A 16,569-nucleotide genomic window follows, 5' to 3' on the forward strand; every position below is an offset into this window, starting at 1 on the left:
TATGGAAACAAACTTAAAGGGCTTGTCCCATGAGCAAAGTACATTTTATTAATAGATTTTAGAATAAAATTAGCACTTAATCACAAATGGGGCATACTGGAATACTATGATATGTTATTTAAGCGCAGGAAACGGCATATGGCCCAGTGGCCTAATTTAAATATGTAATAACAAAGGATAAAAAAACTTGAGTTAAATAATACAAATAATAAAGTATGATGCCAACAAAGTGCCCCCAAAACACAGTATGATACCCCCACAGTGAATTCCTCCACATTACTCTCCACACACACAGTATGATGACCTTACTGTATCCCTCAGCAAAGTACGGTGACCCATCACTGTATTATACCCCTACTGTGATACCCACACAGACCTCCACACTGTATAATGGGACTCACTTAGTCCTCCATACAGTATAATAGGCCGCACATAATCCGCCATACAGTATAATGGCCCCACATAGTTCCCGGTGTACAGTACAACTGCTGTATAGACTGTACTTGTAGAATTTGGGTACTTGGCATACAGATTTGTGTGTGTTCATCTACCATGACAAGGCGTACCCAATAAATGGGAACCTACACTATCATATTTAAACTTGCCTCTTTTGGGCTGACGCCTACAAATTTAAACTCGTACATGTTTTATCTGTATACCTGTCATGATATATGCAGCTGTTCACACGTCAGGGTTTTTTTTTGTGGACTGTGTATTTACAAGAAATTAACAGAGATATGTCCTTAATGATCTGAGTCACTGATCAAAATTACCTATACAAATCTATGGGTTTGTAAAAAAAATCACTGGCTACCCACATTGTTGTCCTTGTGCCCCTATTCTTAACATTCTAATGGTAATGTGTAAGAGAAGCTTGGCAATTTTTTAGATTTTTCTGTTTTTTGGCATATGAGAAAATCACTGATGTCAAATACTGATACACTCATCCAAAAAAACTGATGAAAATCAGTTTGGGTTTTTATGTTAGAGAAAAATCACTGATCTCTGAATAAGGCCCTAGACACATGAGAGGAGTGCACAGCCAAAAAGGCAGTCACTATCCCCAAAACATATGCTACAAAAAGTGACCCGCACCTCTTGCCAAAATTAGTCTAAAGTGAACAGGTGCAAGCTGCTGTCACTATAGTAGAATAGAAAACATGCTTCTTTAAGTTATACGTGAACATTGAATATATGAATTTTCTACTGCTAATTGCTGTATAGACTACACTTGTAGAATGAAGGCGCTTAGAGTTCAAATTGGCCATAGGTTCAATGTTCAACTATTCCTTAGCTTGCTCGGTGTGCTGCTGCATTTGTTTGTATACTTTTGCAATCACATCATCTTGCGCCTGTTCACATTTGACTCGTTTTGCCAGGCGGAGCTGGTCACCTTTTTTTTATATCATATAGCCCAACCAATACCTATAGGGAACACTATCCTCTTTCACACTGGCATATAAAGCACTAGTGACAATACCCAATGGTAACAATAAATGCATGTTGTAATTTGGATCCTGCTGGAGATACACAGACATCAGGTATATTTTTGGGATCACATACATCGAGCGCAGCTGTTATCTTTATATTTCTGATGTTGGTATTATATGATTATTTGGTAGTCAGCTTGGTTGTGTTGCTGCAGCAGTAGATGCAAAGATTTGTTTTACCGCAGCCACTTAGGCAAACTAAGTATTTGTTTCATAAATTATTAATTTAAATGGCCACTGTGTAATGCTTAATTTTCCCTGTAATATTACTGTAAGAATATGACACACTGAAGCTTCTCCCAAAGACGACTGCTCTTCACTAGGAGCTCCAGGCAAGAGCACAGATTGTGAGCAATTTATTGTCAAGAGACCCTTTTTAAGCCCTTTGCCAAGTGAGATGTATATAGACCTCACACGTCGGGTGCCAGTGTATGGTTCAGGCTCAGGAGCTGGGCCTGCACCATACACTGCAGATGCCAGCTTTGTTATACAGCTGGCGTCTGCCTGTTATAACAGCAGATGACAGTGGCATTTAATTATTATCAGTGCCATTTAAATTGCTATTGCCTGTGTGTTTAATTTTCGGCTATCGACCCCACCCCACTGCATGACGCAAACACGAGGTGCTGACAGCTTGTCATGGCAGGTGGAGGTGTCCCGCTGTCTGCCATCTTAGTTGTTCTATGTGGCTGGGCTTCATAGGATAACTTCAGTCTCCTAAAGTGACAAAGAAATGAAGTAAAAAAAAAAGTATTAAAATCTAGAAAAAAAGTAAAAAATATATATATATATATATATATATATATATATATATATATATATATATATATATATATATATATATATATACACACACACATTAGAATCACCCTTTTTCCTCAGTTTAAAAAAAAGGTGGGGTGGGGGAGTGTGATAAGCATGTTTAGAATCTCCATGTTCATTAAAGTCCGATCTATCAAAATATAAATTAATGAACCTGTGGAAATGATTCAAAGAGAAAAAAAAAATCAAAATGCCAGTATTGTGGTTTTTCATTCGCTGCACGTCCCTTAATCAAAACATTGTATGTACCCCAAAATGGTATCGTTAAAACGTCAACTTGCAATACAAAAAAAGTGACTCCGCACACAAATCCATGGATGGAAAAATAAGAAAGGATACAGACACAATCCTCATATTTTCTTTTATTCTACAAATAGTCTTACTTCCTTTCTCGAATACGTACATAAAAAAATTAAAAAACAAGTATAGTATCATCTTAACCATACTGACCTGGAGGAAATGTTTTTTTTTAAAACCTGTGACGACAAACTGCCGAATCACAAAAGTGTGGACTTAATCACAAATATCCAAATGGCATCCACGCGTCCCGATACCTACTTGTGCTGCGAATATAGGGAAATTACGATTTAGCCTGCAAAACTCTTTTAATTCCCTTCTTACTATCATTTTACTTTATTTTCTTTTAAAAATAGCTTTCAATTTTGTTTCCAGATTTTTCAGCAGCAGAAAACGCAGGACAACATGTGTACGCTCTGCATTAACATAATCCAGGTGTGTAGAAATAATTTCATTAATTCAGCCTAAAGAATAATAATGTTTTCCATCATTTTATTTTACACTGCATGGAGTGTGACACAGTATAATATGTTGCACAAGTACCAACTGAGGTACCATTTATCCAGATCTTTAAGAGAAATTGCCATTTACATCTATTGCTACAATAATTAATATATATCTATTTATTTTTTGTTCTTCATATTGATACTGCCATTTATCTAATAGTATCTTTTTTTCCTAACTAGGCTTTCATATCTACCCTTGAATACCTGAGTAACAAACCTGAAGGAGATGTGGATACAATGCAGTATGTAACTACAGTTGGAGGCTTGCCTAAAGGACATGTATTATATTACCATTTACACTCCTTAACTTTGAAATTGCACCATGAAGAAGGAAAAGTTTTGAAATTATGGAAATCACAGGGTCGACAGACATGTTAATGATATGGAAATGATTTTCAAAACATCTTGATTTATTCAGTATCATGTATGAGCGCCATGTACAGAAATACACGCACTTACACGCCTCAGCATCTTATCAATGAGATTATTAATGGTTATTTGAGGAACGTTCTGCCACACTGAATGCATTTGGACACACATATCATCAAAATCTGCTGCTGGCAGCTTCTTTTTTAATTACCGACTGATGACATCCCAGATGTGCCACTTTTCAGCACTGATACTGTGAGCAGCCTGCGTGGCCTAATGGTGCTACCATTGCCTGCAGCATCTTCCCCCTTGTCTCATATCGAGCACATCTAAGATGTCATTGGTTGGCCATTACAAAAGGAGCTGACAGCAGCGGGTCTTTTGTTTTTCTTGCCAAAGTGCATTCTGTGTGGCAGAACATTCCTCAGATAACCATTAATAATCTCATTGATAGCAGCCAAGGCATGTAAAGTTCATGTAATTCTGTGTGTGGCGCTCATACGCTATACTGAAAAAAATCAAGATGTTTTGAAAACGTTTCCATTTCTTCATCATGTGCATATCCTTTCCGTGTCTATCATTTCCGCGATTTCCATAATTTCACAACTTTTCTTTCTTAGTGTTGCAATTTCAATATTGAGCAGTGTATACATAAATTTTACTGAGGCACTAATTAATCAAATTAACCTGTCAGGTCGGATAACGCCATTAACCTGCAGATAAGGCTTTAATCTAGAGGTTAATATTTTAGGAAGGTGCCTTTGATTGACAGTCATTTTACTGCACTGATGCACTGCAGAGCCGGCTGTCAATCAAAGTGCTGGGGTGTGCTTACAGCCGCTGCTCTTGGTGCTGTGAGCGGTGACTGTAATTGCTACGGGCACACCTGTATGATTGAAAGCCAGCAGCTCCCGGGAGGAATAGAGTTCATTTTCTCTCGGGTGCCATACTTTCAGTACAGCAGCCAGGCACCTTCCTGATGCTATTAACCTGCAGATTAACCTCATATGTGCAGGTTAGTAGTGTTTTACAACCTGACAGGTTTCCTTTAAACCAAATCAGGTACACAGGGCACTTTCATAAACCTGTTGTCAGACACCATGGTGCAATACTATTGAGTGGAGATGATCACTACCATAATGCCAACTGCACTGATTATGGGCTAGTGCGCAGTTTTACATTTTTATATCCCTTCATACATCCTTCTTGTCTAAAGGGGATATCCACTACTAGGACAACCCCTTCTTGATCTAAATGGTTGGCCCCAATAAAATAAAAAAGCTTATACTCACCTCCCGTGCTGGTGCCGTTCCAGTGGTGTCGGCACTCGCTCTTTTTCCCGGGGCTCTTGTGCTGTTGTTGTGACACGTGACCCTGGCGCCCAATCAGCGCTGGCGTCAGCTTTACTGTTCCCGCCTTCGAATTGAACATGAAGCGGAAGTGAGTTCAGCTGCTGCCCGGACTTCCTCTTCATGTTCACTTCGTACGAAGGCGGAGACAGTGACGCCAGCGCTGATTGGGCACCATGTGTCATGACACCGCAGGACAGCCGCGGGGAGAGCGAGTGCTGACACCACTGGAATGGCACCAGCACAGGAGGTGAGTATAAACTTTTTTATTTTATTGGGGCCAAACATTCAGATCAAGAAGGGGTTGTCCTAGTAGTGGACAACCCCTTTAAGGCATTATGATTTTTTATCCTTAGTGGAATTCTACTGACAACTCTATTTATCAATTACCATTAGAATTACCATTTGCTCCATTCAACATACTATAACTTAAAAAAGACAAACATTAAATGACTTTGTTAGTGTGTTGCATGTTATGAATGCACTTGCTTTGCTCACATTAGATCTAATCTGTTTTGTATCAGTTCCCATTAAAAAGTAATTCTCATCTTGGACATTCATGGCTTATCCACAAGAGGACGGGTCCTATCTTACACAAGTACACTTGTTCTCCAACTTCCAGGATCCCTGTAGAAGTGAATGGAGAAAGCTGTGCATGTGCTAGTGCATGTGCAGCTACTCCTTCCTTCTTTACCTAAGCACAAGATTGGGTTATGCTCTCAAGATATCTGCATGTCCCAGAGGCTGAAACTGCATTGATCAGACAATAATATCATTGCTTTTAAAAAGGATATAATTGTCCGATATGGGAATATCTTTTATGAAGGCGCACCCTTGATTGCAAATCAAAAAAAATCTAAATTTTAAAAAAAATTATATAAATGAAAAGTGAAAAAGAAACACAAAAATAGATGTAAAATATATTCCTCTTCAAATGCCAAAATATACACTGCTCAAAAAAATAAAGGGAACACTCACATAACACATCCTAGATCTGAAAGAATGAAATATTCTCATTGAATACTTTGTTCTGTACAAAGTTGAATGTGCTGACAACAAAATCACACAAAAATCATCAATGGAAATCAAATTTATTAACCAATGGAGGCCTGGATTTGGAGTCACCCCCAAAATTAAAGTGGAAAAACACGCTACAGGCTGATCCAACTTTGATGTAATGTCCTTAAAACAAATCAAAATGAGTCTTAGTATTGTGTGTGGCCTCCACGTGCCTGTATGACCTCCCTACAATGCCTGGGCAAAGCATCCGCCAACTCCTGGACAGTCTGTGGTGCAACGGGACGTTGGATGGAGCAAGACATGATGTCCCAGATGTGCTCAATCGGATTCAGGTCTGGGGAACGGGCGGGCCAGTCCATAGCTTAAGTGCCTTCATCTTGCAGGAACTGCTGCCACACTACAACCACATAAGGTCTGGCATTGTCCTGCATAAGGAGGAACCCAGGTCCACCCGCACCAGCATATGGTCTTACAAGGGGTCTGAGGATCTCATCTCGGTACCTAATGGCAGTCTGGCTAGCTCTGGCGAGCACATGGAGGGCTGTGTGGCCCTCCAAAGAAATGCCACCCCACACCATTACTGACCCACTGCCAAACCGGTCATGCTGAAGGATGTTGCAGGAAGCAGATCACTCTCCACGGCGTCTTCAGACTCTGTCACGTCTGTCACATGTGCTCAGTGTGAACCTGCATTCATCTGTGAAGAGCACAGGGCGCCAGTGGCGACTTTGCCTATCCTGGTGTTCTGTGGCAAATACCAAGCGTCCTGCACGGTGTTGGGCTGTGAGCACAACCCCCATCTGTCAACGTCGGGCCCTCATACCACCCTCATGGAGTCGGTTTCTAACCGTTTGTGCAGACACATGCACATTTGTGGCCTGCTGGAGGTCATTTTGCCGGGCTCTGGCAGTGCTCCTCCTGTTCCTCGTGGCACAAAGACGGAGGTAGCGGTCCTGCTTCTGGGTTGTTGCCATCCTACGCCCCCCTCGACGTCTCCTAGTGTACTGGCCTGTCTCCTGGTAGCGCCTCCAGCCACTGGACACTACGCTGACAGACATAGCCAACCTTCTTGCCACAGCTCGCATTGATGTGCCATCCTGGATGAGCTGCACTACCTGAGCAACTTCTGTGGGTTGTAGAGTCTGTCTCATGCTACCATGAGTGTGAAAGCACAACCAACATTCAAAAGTGACCAAAACATCAGCCAGAAAGCATTGGTACTGAGATGTGGTCTGTGGTCCCCACCTGCAGAACCACTCCTTTATTGAGGGTGTCTTGATAATTGCCAATAATTTCCATCTATTGTCTATTCCATTTGCACAACAGCATGTGAAATTGATTGTCAATCAGTGTTGCTTCCTAAGTGGACAGTTTGATTTCACAGAAGTTTGATTTACTTGGAGTTATATTCTGTTGTGTAAGTGTTCCCTTTACTTTTTTGAGCAGTGTATATTGCTCAAGTTTTTCCATATAGTCCTACTGTATTCATTACGTTACTACTGTATAGCAGGTAAACTAGACCATTATTTATAGCATTCAGTGTATTTTAGTGATTAACCATCTGCAACAGCCTCCAGTTTTAGTGATAGCCGTGAATAAATAGAAGAACGCTTACATTTCTTCTAAATAGTTAGGCTGTAAACTCTACATACCTAGAAATCTGACGTATGGTTATGAGATACTTGTGACTCTGCAGTCATCACTTTCCAGGCTATTTGTTTGTGATTAAATGCTTACTTGTAAGAAAAAAGTATTTTTTGTTGCTTTCCTGTATTTCTCACAATTGCTTTTTTATTTCTTAGTGTTTCAGCTGATATTTCATCTCCTGAGTTATTCGGAAGTCTTAATGAAGAACCCACGATATCCTCTGTACGTTTTTATTGTTAGTTTGCTCATTTTCTTTTTAATTGTATCTGAGGTTTAGATATAATGTACGTGTCGACTCAGACTTTGAAATAAAGCACCATATGGCGATAATATACATATATTCTATGTCGTATAAATCCACTGTGGTGCAAGAATCTGTGAGAAGTATTATTTCTGAAATCTATACATTTTATTCCCACTCTCTCCCCCCCAAGAAAGGTGCCATTGTCTTGTCATATCTGAAGAGTGGTCATCTATATACTTAACAGAAAGGATGAATTGGTGTCACTGACTTCAAAAGGAAGGTGTCTCAAGAGACTGTTGAGGCTTGGACAACCTCATTAGGGGTTGTGCTTTTTGAAGGTCTTAAAGGAACAGTAAACCTAGATGTAAATGGTTTCCTTAATCAAGAGATGGTCTCGTCCCCACTGTTTGTCATACTTGAGAATTTTTTACACGTATGTAAAACGTAATCAAAAAGCAGAAAAAAAGGGTTAATTTCCAACTGACCTGCTCCAATTTCAGCTGCGGAAAGGCTGAACTGGTAGCGTTTTAGCCCATTTTTTTGTCCGCTTGCAGACAGTGCAGGGAGGGGAGCAAGACACAAAACCAGGAGTTTTTACTAGCATTAAATAATGTACAAACGTCAGTTGAACCCGCCAATAGTGCTAGGCTCTGCAGACAGTCTAATGTGTATGGGGCCCTGTATTTTCAGGTGAGATAAGGATCCAGCACATCCAATTTCGGACTGCCAATCCTTTTGTTCCCTAAAGATAACACCGCACCAGAGATGTCTGGCAGCGTCTCTTTAATAGAGAAGACAGGAGCGCTCACCAGGCCGCTCCTGCATATGGCAGTGCCATATGAGATAGTTGCTGGCTGAACAGTCTGCCGAACCGTCATTAAGCCAACATTTATCTGAAGTGTATGGGGGACTTAAGACCAAGTTTGGATTTTAGAGTTGTCGAGGAACTTATAGAATATCAGATGAAAAGCTGTAGATGCCCTGGTTTTAGAAAGAACTGTGGCACTAGATCTCAGATTGTACTCCTGATCTTACCCAGTGTTTCTGATTCAGCATTACTGTTGGCTACCACAGATATTATGATTTTGAAGGGGTATTCCAAAAATCGCAAGTTTTCTCCTATTGGACTAGGGGATAATTTGCCCCAGCAGTCCCGAGAATGGATCAGAAATCGACCACACACACCTCTGCTCCCTTCTCAGGGTTATTGATTCCCATTCTCAGCAAGTTATCCCCTATGTTATTGATGAGGAATAACTAGTGAGTTTGAGAAAAACCCTTTAACATGACATAATCACCATATCCGATGTTGCTGTTGGTATTATAATAGTTAAGATCAAAATAATGATCCATGTCATTGTCCAGGCTGAGCTAAGGTGTTGTCCAGCCTTAGGGTACAAGTCTGCAGTTACTCTATGAGACTGCAGACTTGTCACTCCTCATAGCGCGTGCACTGCACACTGTGAAGTTTCTCCGGTGCTGGGAGCAGCAGGCGTGTGACTTTAAGTATGTGTTTTGCATATATGTGGTCATGTGCCGACTAGACGTGTGTGGCGTCCCTCAATACAGGCATATTAAGCAAGGCCGGACACGTCTAGTTGGAATATGGCTGGAAGTGTGCAAATCGCATACCTGCGATCACATGACCGCCCGCTCCGAACGCCAGAACCCGGGAATCCTGACAGTGCGTGTGCTGTGAGGATTCACAAGTCAGACTATTACTCTAAGGCCGGACAACCACTTTAATGTAAATTGTGATCTTTATTCATAAAAGTATTATTCTGACCATTAGAAACCTATGATTCACTAGTAACTTAACATTTAACTATTTTTTTTGTAGATTTTATGCATTTTATTACCTGCAGACCAGTGTCGGGGTCCTGGTCCTATCCCCACCTAGACACAAGCACAAAGGTCCTGCCTGAGTTAGCACACAGAGCAGAGTACTGTTCAATAGACCCCGATTCATTAACACTGTCATTTTGTACGCCAATCTTAATGATGTGCGAGCAGGAATAATATGCGTCAAATTCATTAAGAGGCGCATACCACTTAACAAATTTGACGCATCTTATTATTGGCTTGCGCCCCGTCAGGGACTGGGGTAACATTTCAGACTTAAGAAACCCCAGCGTTTTTGCTGAATTTGATGGGCGGGAGTAGCCACATCCCATCCCGCCTCGGCTTCTCCCCAGCTCCACCCAATTTGTCTAAGCTGCGTCAGTCTGGCTTATAAATGCCAAAAGCCACAACATTTTTGCTCAATTCTGCGCTTTGCAAAAAATGTTGCGACTATTCAAAGAGTTTTACCCCAGTTTTCTGGCCTTTGATGTATCAGCACCATAGACTCTGTGCTCCTGTTTCCTGAGCAGCACATTTCTCATTGGTCTGTTGAGCAATCAGTGAGGGTCTCAGGTCCTTGACCTCTCACTAATTTGCAGGCAATCAACGTGCATGAAAACTATTAAAGAAATCTGTAAAATGTTTAGTCACTCTGGAAAGTGGATCTGTCAGCACTATCTACTCCCAAACTATTAAAGGGGTTATCTAGCCTGAAATGAAAAGTCTGGAGTCATTCTATGTGACTGCAGTCTGTCGAAGTGTGAGCATTGCACATTGTCACCATGTGACCATTCCCCTTTACTTCCTGTACAAGTGGGCAGTCACATGACCACATATATGGGATTTGCATATTTGTGGTCACATGCCAACTAAACTCATCTGGCTCCTCTCGGTTGTCGCCTATTGAGAGAAACCATATTAGTCTAGTCGGCACATGACCGCTATTATGCAAATCACATGCATGTGGTCAATTAACCACCCACCTAGGTAATACTGGGGAATTGTTAAAGTGTGCACATAAAATGACTGCCGACTTTTCATTTCAGCCAATCTTTAATAGTTTGGGGGGTGGATCGTGCTGACCGATTTCCTTTAATAGTTTATTCTAGTGATCATGAAATGATTTATACATCATGATAACAGGCCTTTTTATGGTTTTAGAGGTTCTTATAGAAGAGATGCTTTTAGGCTTTAATATTGCTTAACATACTTTAATATTACATTATGTCATCTTTCTTCCATATTTCTATTTCAGGAGAAAAAGCTCCTAATTGTTCTGAGCAATTGTAACTATCTGGAAAGGCACACCTTGCTAAACATTGCTGACCATTTTGAGAAGCATGGCTTCCAGAGTATTGAGAACATAACAAAGGTATTACTTTCATATTGTTCGTCTTTACAACATGTCTCTCTAGAGTCTATGTTTTCTTAAAGAGTAATTCACTCCACCTTTCCACCACCACCCTCTTCCCCATCCCCCACACAAAAAAAGTTATCGACTAACCAGAGGATAGGGGATAGATAACTTGCTGATCGCTGGGGATTCCATCTTTTAGTCCCTTGGGGATTTGAGATTCAGGCTCTGCAGTCCCATCTTGAATGGAGTGGAGGTGTGCATGCTCGACCTCCGTTACATTCATTGCCATGGGACTGCCAGAAATAGCCTATCGATGTTCTCAACATTCCCACAAACAATGAATGCAGAGAAGGTCGAGCATGTGCCCCATTCTCAGGATTCCAGATCCTTGATTCCTGGATCGTTGGGGGTCCCAGCGGTTAGCAAGTTGTCCCTGATTCTAAGGATAGGTGTTAACTTGTTTTTGTTTTTTTGGGAGTAGCCTTCTAATCTTGTTTCTACACCACCAGTGTATAACACATTAAAGCATATCTGTCATTTCAGCAACAAAAAAAACTGAATTAAAGAGGACCTTTCACCATTTTTTTCTTGTTGAACTGGCCACAAAATGTAATGGTATCTGCAGAGCAGATTAAAACTTTTTTATTTTTTTGTTTTTTAATCTGGCCTCTCCATTACCAAGATATTAGCAAACAAAATATTTGGTCCATAATGAGTTAATTTTCATTAAGATCAAGTGGGTGCTAGAAGATAGTTTTCACTGGGGGCATGCACTTCACCCGGTATGATGCTGACCAAACATAAGCAGGCAGCAACACTCAATGGAAAGAAGAACATGCCACCATAGCTTAGAGCAGGGTGTGTGTGTGCAATGATACAGCTCTCATCTCCTGGTGTAACCTTCTGCATGAGTCAGTGTGGGGTAAGGAGCAGCGCAGCTGAGTTTAGCTGTCACATTGCAAAATGTTATATTAGCTCTCCTCCTTTCATGACACCGTTACCTCCTTTGTAATGTACCCCCCCCCCCACACACACACACATTGTCTGTCCGGAGATGTGTCAGTAATCACACTTATGTCTGCTGTCCTCAGTCAACTTGTACTCGCTCTGCAGTGAGATCAGGGCTATCATATCTCAAACAGGAGTAGCTTGTCTGTTATGGACTACTCCTGTGTGAGACATAATGACAGCATTGATCTCACTGCAGAGCATGTACACGCTCTCTGAGCACAGCAGACATAAGTGTGCTTACTGACATGTCTCCAGATAGGCAGTGTGGAAGGAGTAGCAGTACAGCTGAGGTGGCAGTGCTATGAAAGAAGGAGAACTGAGAAATCGGTTTGTCATGTGACACTGCTGAACTCAGCTACACTGCCCCTTTTACCATTCTGACTCATTCAGGAGAATTTTACAAGCTTAGAAATCCGTTCTAAGCTATAGTGGGGGGCGTTGAGTATTGTTGCCTGCTTATGATTGGGCAACATCATACAGGGAGAAGACATGTATGTCCCCAGTGAAAACTATCTGATAACAAAAATTAATTCATTAGGAAATAAATACTTTAATTGCTAATATCCCTGCAACGGAAAGACGAGATTAAAAAAAAAATAAAAAATCCCTGTTTTATTCCAGTCTGCAGCAACTATTACATTCTGAGTTCAGTTCAACATAAAAAAATTGGTAAAAAGTCTTCTTTAAAAATGTGAACTTGCCGCATATGTGGTATTAAAATAGGTTTTGGTGCAGATATCAGTGTTATTTGTCAAGAGACTGTGCAGAAGCTGATGTATTAATTCGTGCCATCCATTCATTGTTAGTGAGTAGTTACCGTACTTTCCTGAGTGTTCTGCCAGTACTATATGTGCGGAAACTTCCTTGCTCTCGGTTCCGATCATGTATTGCGTAATTTCAGATAAATTTTGCTAGTCATTACTAAGTTCATTGTATAATCATAGACGTGTTGGAACTACAGTGACCATTTTATTTTACTCTGGAATTTGTGTGTGTTAAAAAGTCAACGTCTGAAGTTGTATGTATTTCTGTGGTAGTAGATGAGATGGTAATCGCCAGGTTGTGCGCAGAAACTAAAACCGCCTCTCATCGTTTGTGTATAGTCATCCAAGAGTGGATGGTAATTGTAGACACTATAGTGATCATTAAACCTAAAACTTGAATGGTGACAATAATTGGAATAAAACCATTGTGCTGGGGATATACAACAAATCTTGCAGTTTGAACCTCGCAGGACTTGCCTAAATGTCCAGGATTTAGCACTAGTGGTCACCTACCTTGGAAAGAGCAATGGGGTAGGTGAGCTTTTGCTGCAGCCAGTTGCTTTACAGCGAGAAACAAGTCTGATTAGAAATTTTTGATAAATAGGGTTGAAATTGGATGTTCCCCTGAAAAGTGTACAGAAGAATTTTTAATATATTTCTTGCCAATTTAATCGCAAAATGAAAATATTAACGGAGACATGGTCAATTTTTAAAGGTTGCAATGTGCCATACATAAATAATACTTTACTTTGTTAGATTAGTCATAGCAGAATAAGTAGAACATAAAAAGGTGTAATGGAAGTCCCTAAGAGGGTAATTGGCTAGGAACCTGTAGGGCGTTAAAGGGGTTGTACCAAGTTTGGAAATTGTCCTCTACCCATGGGATAGGGGATGTCTTTCTGATCTCTGGCCACTAGTCCTGAGAACAAGGTGTCAATGGAGTGGTGGTCAATCATGCGCACCTCCACTCCATTCATTTTTATTGGGACCGCCAGAGTTCTTGGGACCGGTGGGAGTTCCAGTGGTCGGTCCTCCGCCTATGAAGAATAATTTATATACTTGGTTCAAGCACTTTAACTGGCCGGGTGCATACAGCTAATTCTTTTTACAATTCAAAAAAGATTTCAGTGCTTCAGCCCTTCTCTCCCACACTTAACACCATAAGTTATAGTTCCAAATAACAAAGTCTTACAGATTCTGCAAAGTACTAATCCATTTCCTGCCATCAGATTTCTACTTAATGTATTTGGCACGCAAATATTTCGCGTCAGCATCTTACCCTTAAGATCGTTATCGACCAAGAAAGAGAATAATTAACTCTCTGTCACATTGCTTTTCCTTTATGAGTTACATATGGGATTTTTTTTTTTCAAAGAATGAAAATGTCAGAGTGGGCGACATTACATATCATGGTAATTTATTATTTTTACATGTTATCTTTGATGACCTATCAGGGTTGTGATGCAAGCTATAATATTTTTTCGTAGATGTGTGTTTTTTTGTGTACAAGGCCATATAATACATGTATGCATTAAGCACACTTTATACTATGAAATAGATAATTTCTTCTATAATATCTTTTAGTTGAGTATAGCAAAATTGAATAATTTGCTGAAATTCTGGTACTATGGCTGCTTGTGGTTTCTAATATAAAAGATGGATGACAAATGATATACATAGTTCACTAGCTGTGCATTTCACTAGTTTTATTGTATTCTCATTTATTATTTATTTTCTATACCCATGTACTGTAGTTTTGCTGTATCAGGTCTACAAACATCACAGTAAAGAATTTGGCATAAATTATAACTTGCATAACCACTAAATAATACTTTTTTCCTGGCCAGACGCGATGTCCATTGTAGCTGATCGCTAAAGATTTGAGAAGCTGGAGCTGCGCTGATCATTTGGGTTAATGTAACAACCTAATTAACTTCAAAACAGCTTTTAAAGTGAATCTGTCTCCAGGTTATTCCTATCCCATATAAGAGCAAAAACCTGAGCTGGACTGAAGCTGGTATACATGCAAAATGTAAGAGCATGTTCACACTGTGGCCATTTCATAGACAAAACCCAGAAGAAAAAAATGAGCATAGTCCTTCCAACGGGTAAATAGTAATGGTACATGTATATAACATAGGATACTTGGTTAAAGCTATTTTGAGCCAAAAAACATAAAAGCCATCCCACAACATCACGGTGTACCCAATGTGATGGTCCTAACCTGTCTAGTATTAAAACTTTATCATGTGTCATACGACGTCAATGTGAATAAGGGCAGAGCAGGATAGAGCCCCAAATGGCTTTTATGCTTTTTCTGTGAAAATATCATTAACCAAGTACCCTATATTATTTACATGTGCTATTACTACTTACTTGTTGCAGGGTCTATGCTCATTTATGGATTTTTATTAGATTTTGCCCATATAAGAGTAGCATGATGAACAATGTGTCACTTACTGGGTTTTTTCCTGCACTTTTGATAAAATCACGGTTTTATTTGCTTGAGATCTACCGGTTTTCTGATTGTTGAGCTTTGTATAACCTGCCCTGCAACACTGATTGGCAGCTTTTACACTGTGCATAGGCCGAAAGCTGTCAGTCAATTGACATGTGTGGGTATATGGAGGTCATGAATATGGAGGACTGCTTAGCAACAGGTTTACTAGTCCTCCAGTGATAGTCTCCGGCTCATAAAGCGGTTATTTTATCAAAACTACAGCAAGCAGCCCAGTAAGTGACACATCGCTAGTATCAGGGTCTCTGTCTCTACTTTATGCTGCACTCATTTTAGGTAGATAAAACCTGGTGACAGATTCCCTTTAATATATCAGTGGTAGATACCTCATATATCAAGTAGTAGGAAATATCATGTGTAGCAAATAAAGAAAACTCTCCAGCAATAAGAAATACCTATTGAGGAAATGTAGCAGTTATAAAATCTAGAAAAAACAGAAATGCATCTATGCATGGGCCTTGAGCATGTGCATTCTCTATGTATTGCCTCTTGCTGGTATTAAGAAGCAACCCAACAATTGTTTGTGGTTTTTGTATTCTAGGCCAGCACCGAGTCTCTGAAAGAACTGGATCAAAGTTTATTTGAAAAATTTATAGAAATGAAAGCAGACCCCGTAGTTGGGTCTCTAGAGCCCGGCATTTATGCTGGGTACTTCGATTGGAAAGACTGCCTTACTCCCACAGGTAATTCTCTGATGTGAGCTCCTTATTGCACAAAAGGTAGAGATTCTAATGTATATTTATTTACACTCTTGTTTAATTGCATTTATTTGTAATAAGAGCAAAAGAAATTTTAGAAGCTTGTCCACCACTGGACAACCCCTTCTTGAAAAGTGTGATACCTCCTGGACCAGCGTCTCTCCTGTTCACATCTCTTTACACTATGAATCATGTGAATAGGGTTTTGTAGCAAATTTTTAGATACAGAATTTAGGATATGGTAGGATCTTGTCTCAGATTTGGTATGGACTTTCGCAGCAGATTTACTGTAACTAGTGCAATGCAAAAGAATTAAATCTGAAGCAATCCTCATATATGGATGAGGATTTTTTTGTCAAGAATTAATTACAGTTTTTCTGAAAAACCTACTCACCCCATTCAGTAATATTAAAAAAGCATATCAAGAAATGTAATCTACACAGCATTTTATATGTACAGTGCCTTGAAAAAGTATTCATACCACTTGAACTTTTACACATTTTTTCACGTTACACCTACAAACTTAAATGTATTTCTTATTATACCAACACTAAGTAGCAAGTATTTGAGAAGTGTAAAGGACGTGATACAGTGCCTTGTGAAAGTATTTGGCCCTCTTGAACTTTTCTACCTTT

General features: G+C 40.0%; 1 protein-coding gene across 1 annotated transcript in view; it reads left to right on the forward strand.

Moving 5' to 3' along the window:
- The window catches only part of EXOC2 (exocyst complex component 2), a 227,716-nt gene that overhangs the window by 171,951 nt on the left and 39,196 nt on the right, over positions 1-16,569 (forward strand). The window contains exons 18-22 of the mRNA XM_073678693.1: positions 2,985-3,044; positions 3,296-3,357; positions 7,656-7,722; positions 10,842-10,958; positions 15,778-15,919. Of these exons, the coding sequence (XP_073534794.1) occupies positions 2,985-3,044; positions 3,296-3,357; positions 7,656-7,722; positions 10,842-10,958; positions 15,778-15,919 (448 nt within the window). The remainder of the gene's footprint in view (positions 1-2,984; positions 3,045-3,295; positions 3,358-7,655; positions 7,723-10,841; positions 10,959-15,777; positions 15,920-16,569) is intronic.

The sequence above is a fragment of the Phyllobates terribilis genome, unplaced genomic scaffold (genome assembly GCF_046119375.1).
Source record: "Phyllobates terribilis strain yellow unplaced genomic scaffold, ASM4611937v1 Scaffold_4__5_contigs__length_816908805, whole genome shotgun sequence".
Lineage (NCBI taxonomy): Eukaryota > Metazoa > Chordata > Amphibia > Anura > Dendrobatidae > Phyllobates > Phyllobates terribilis.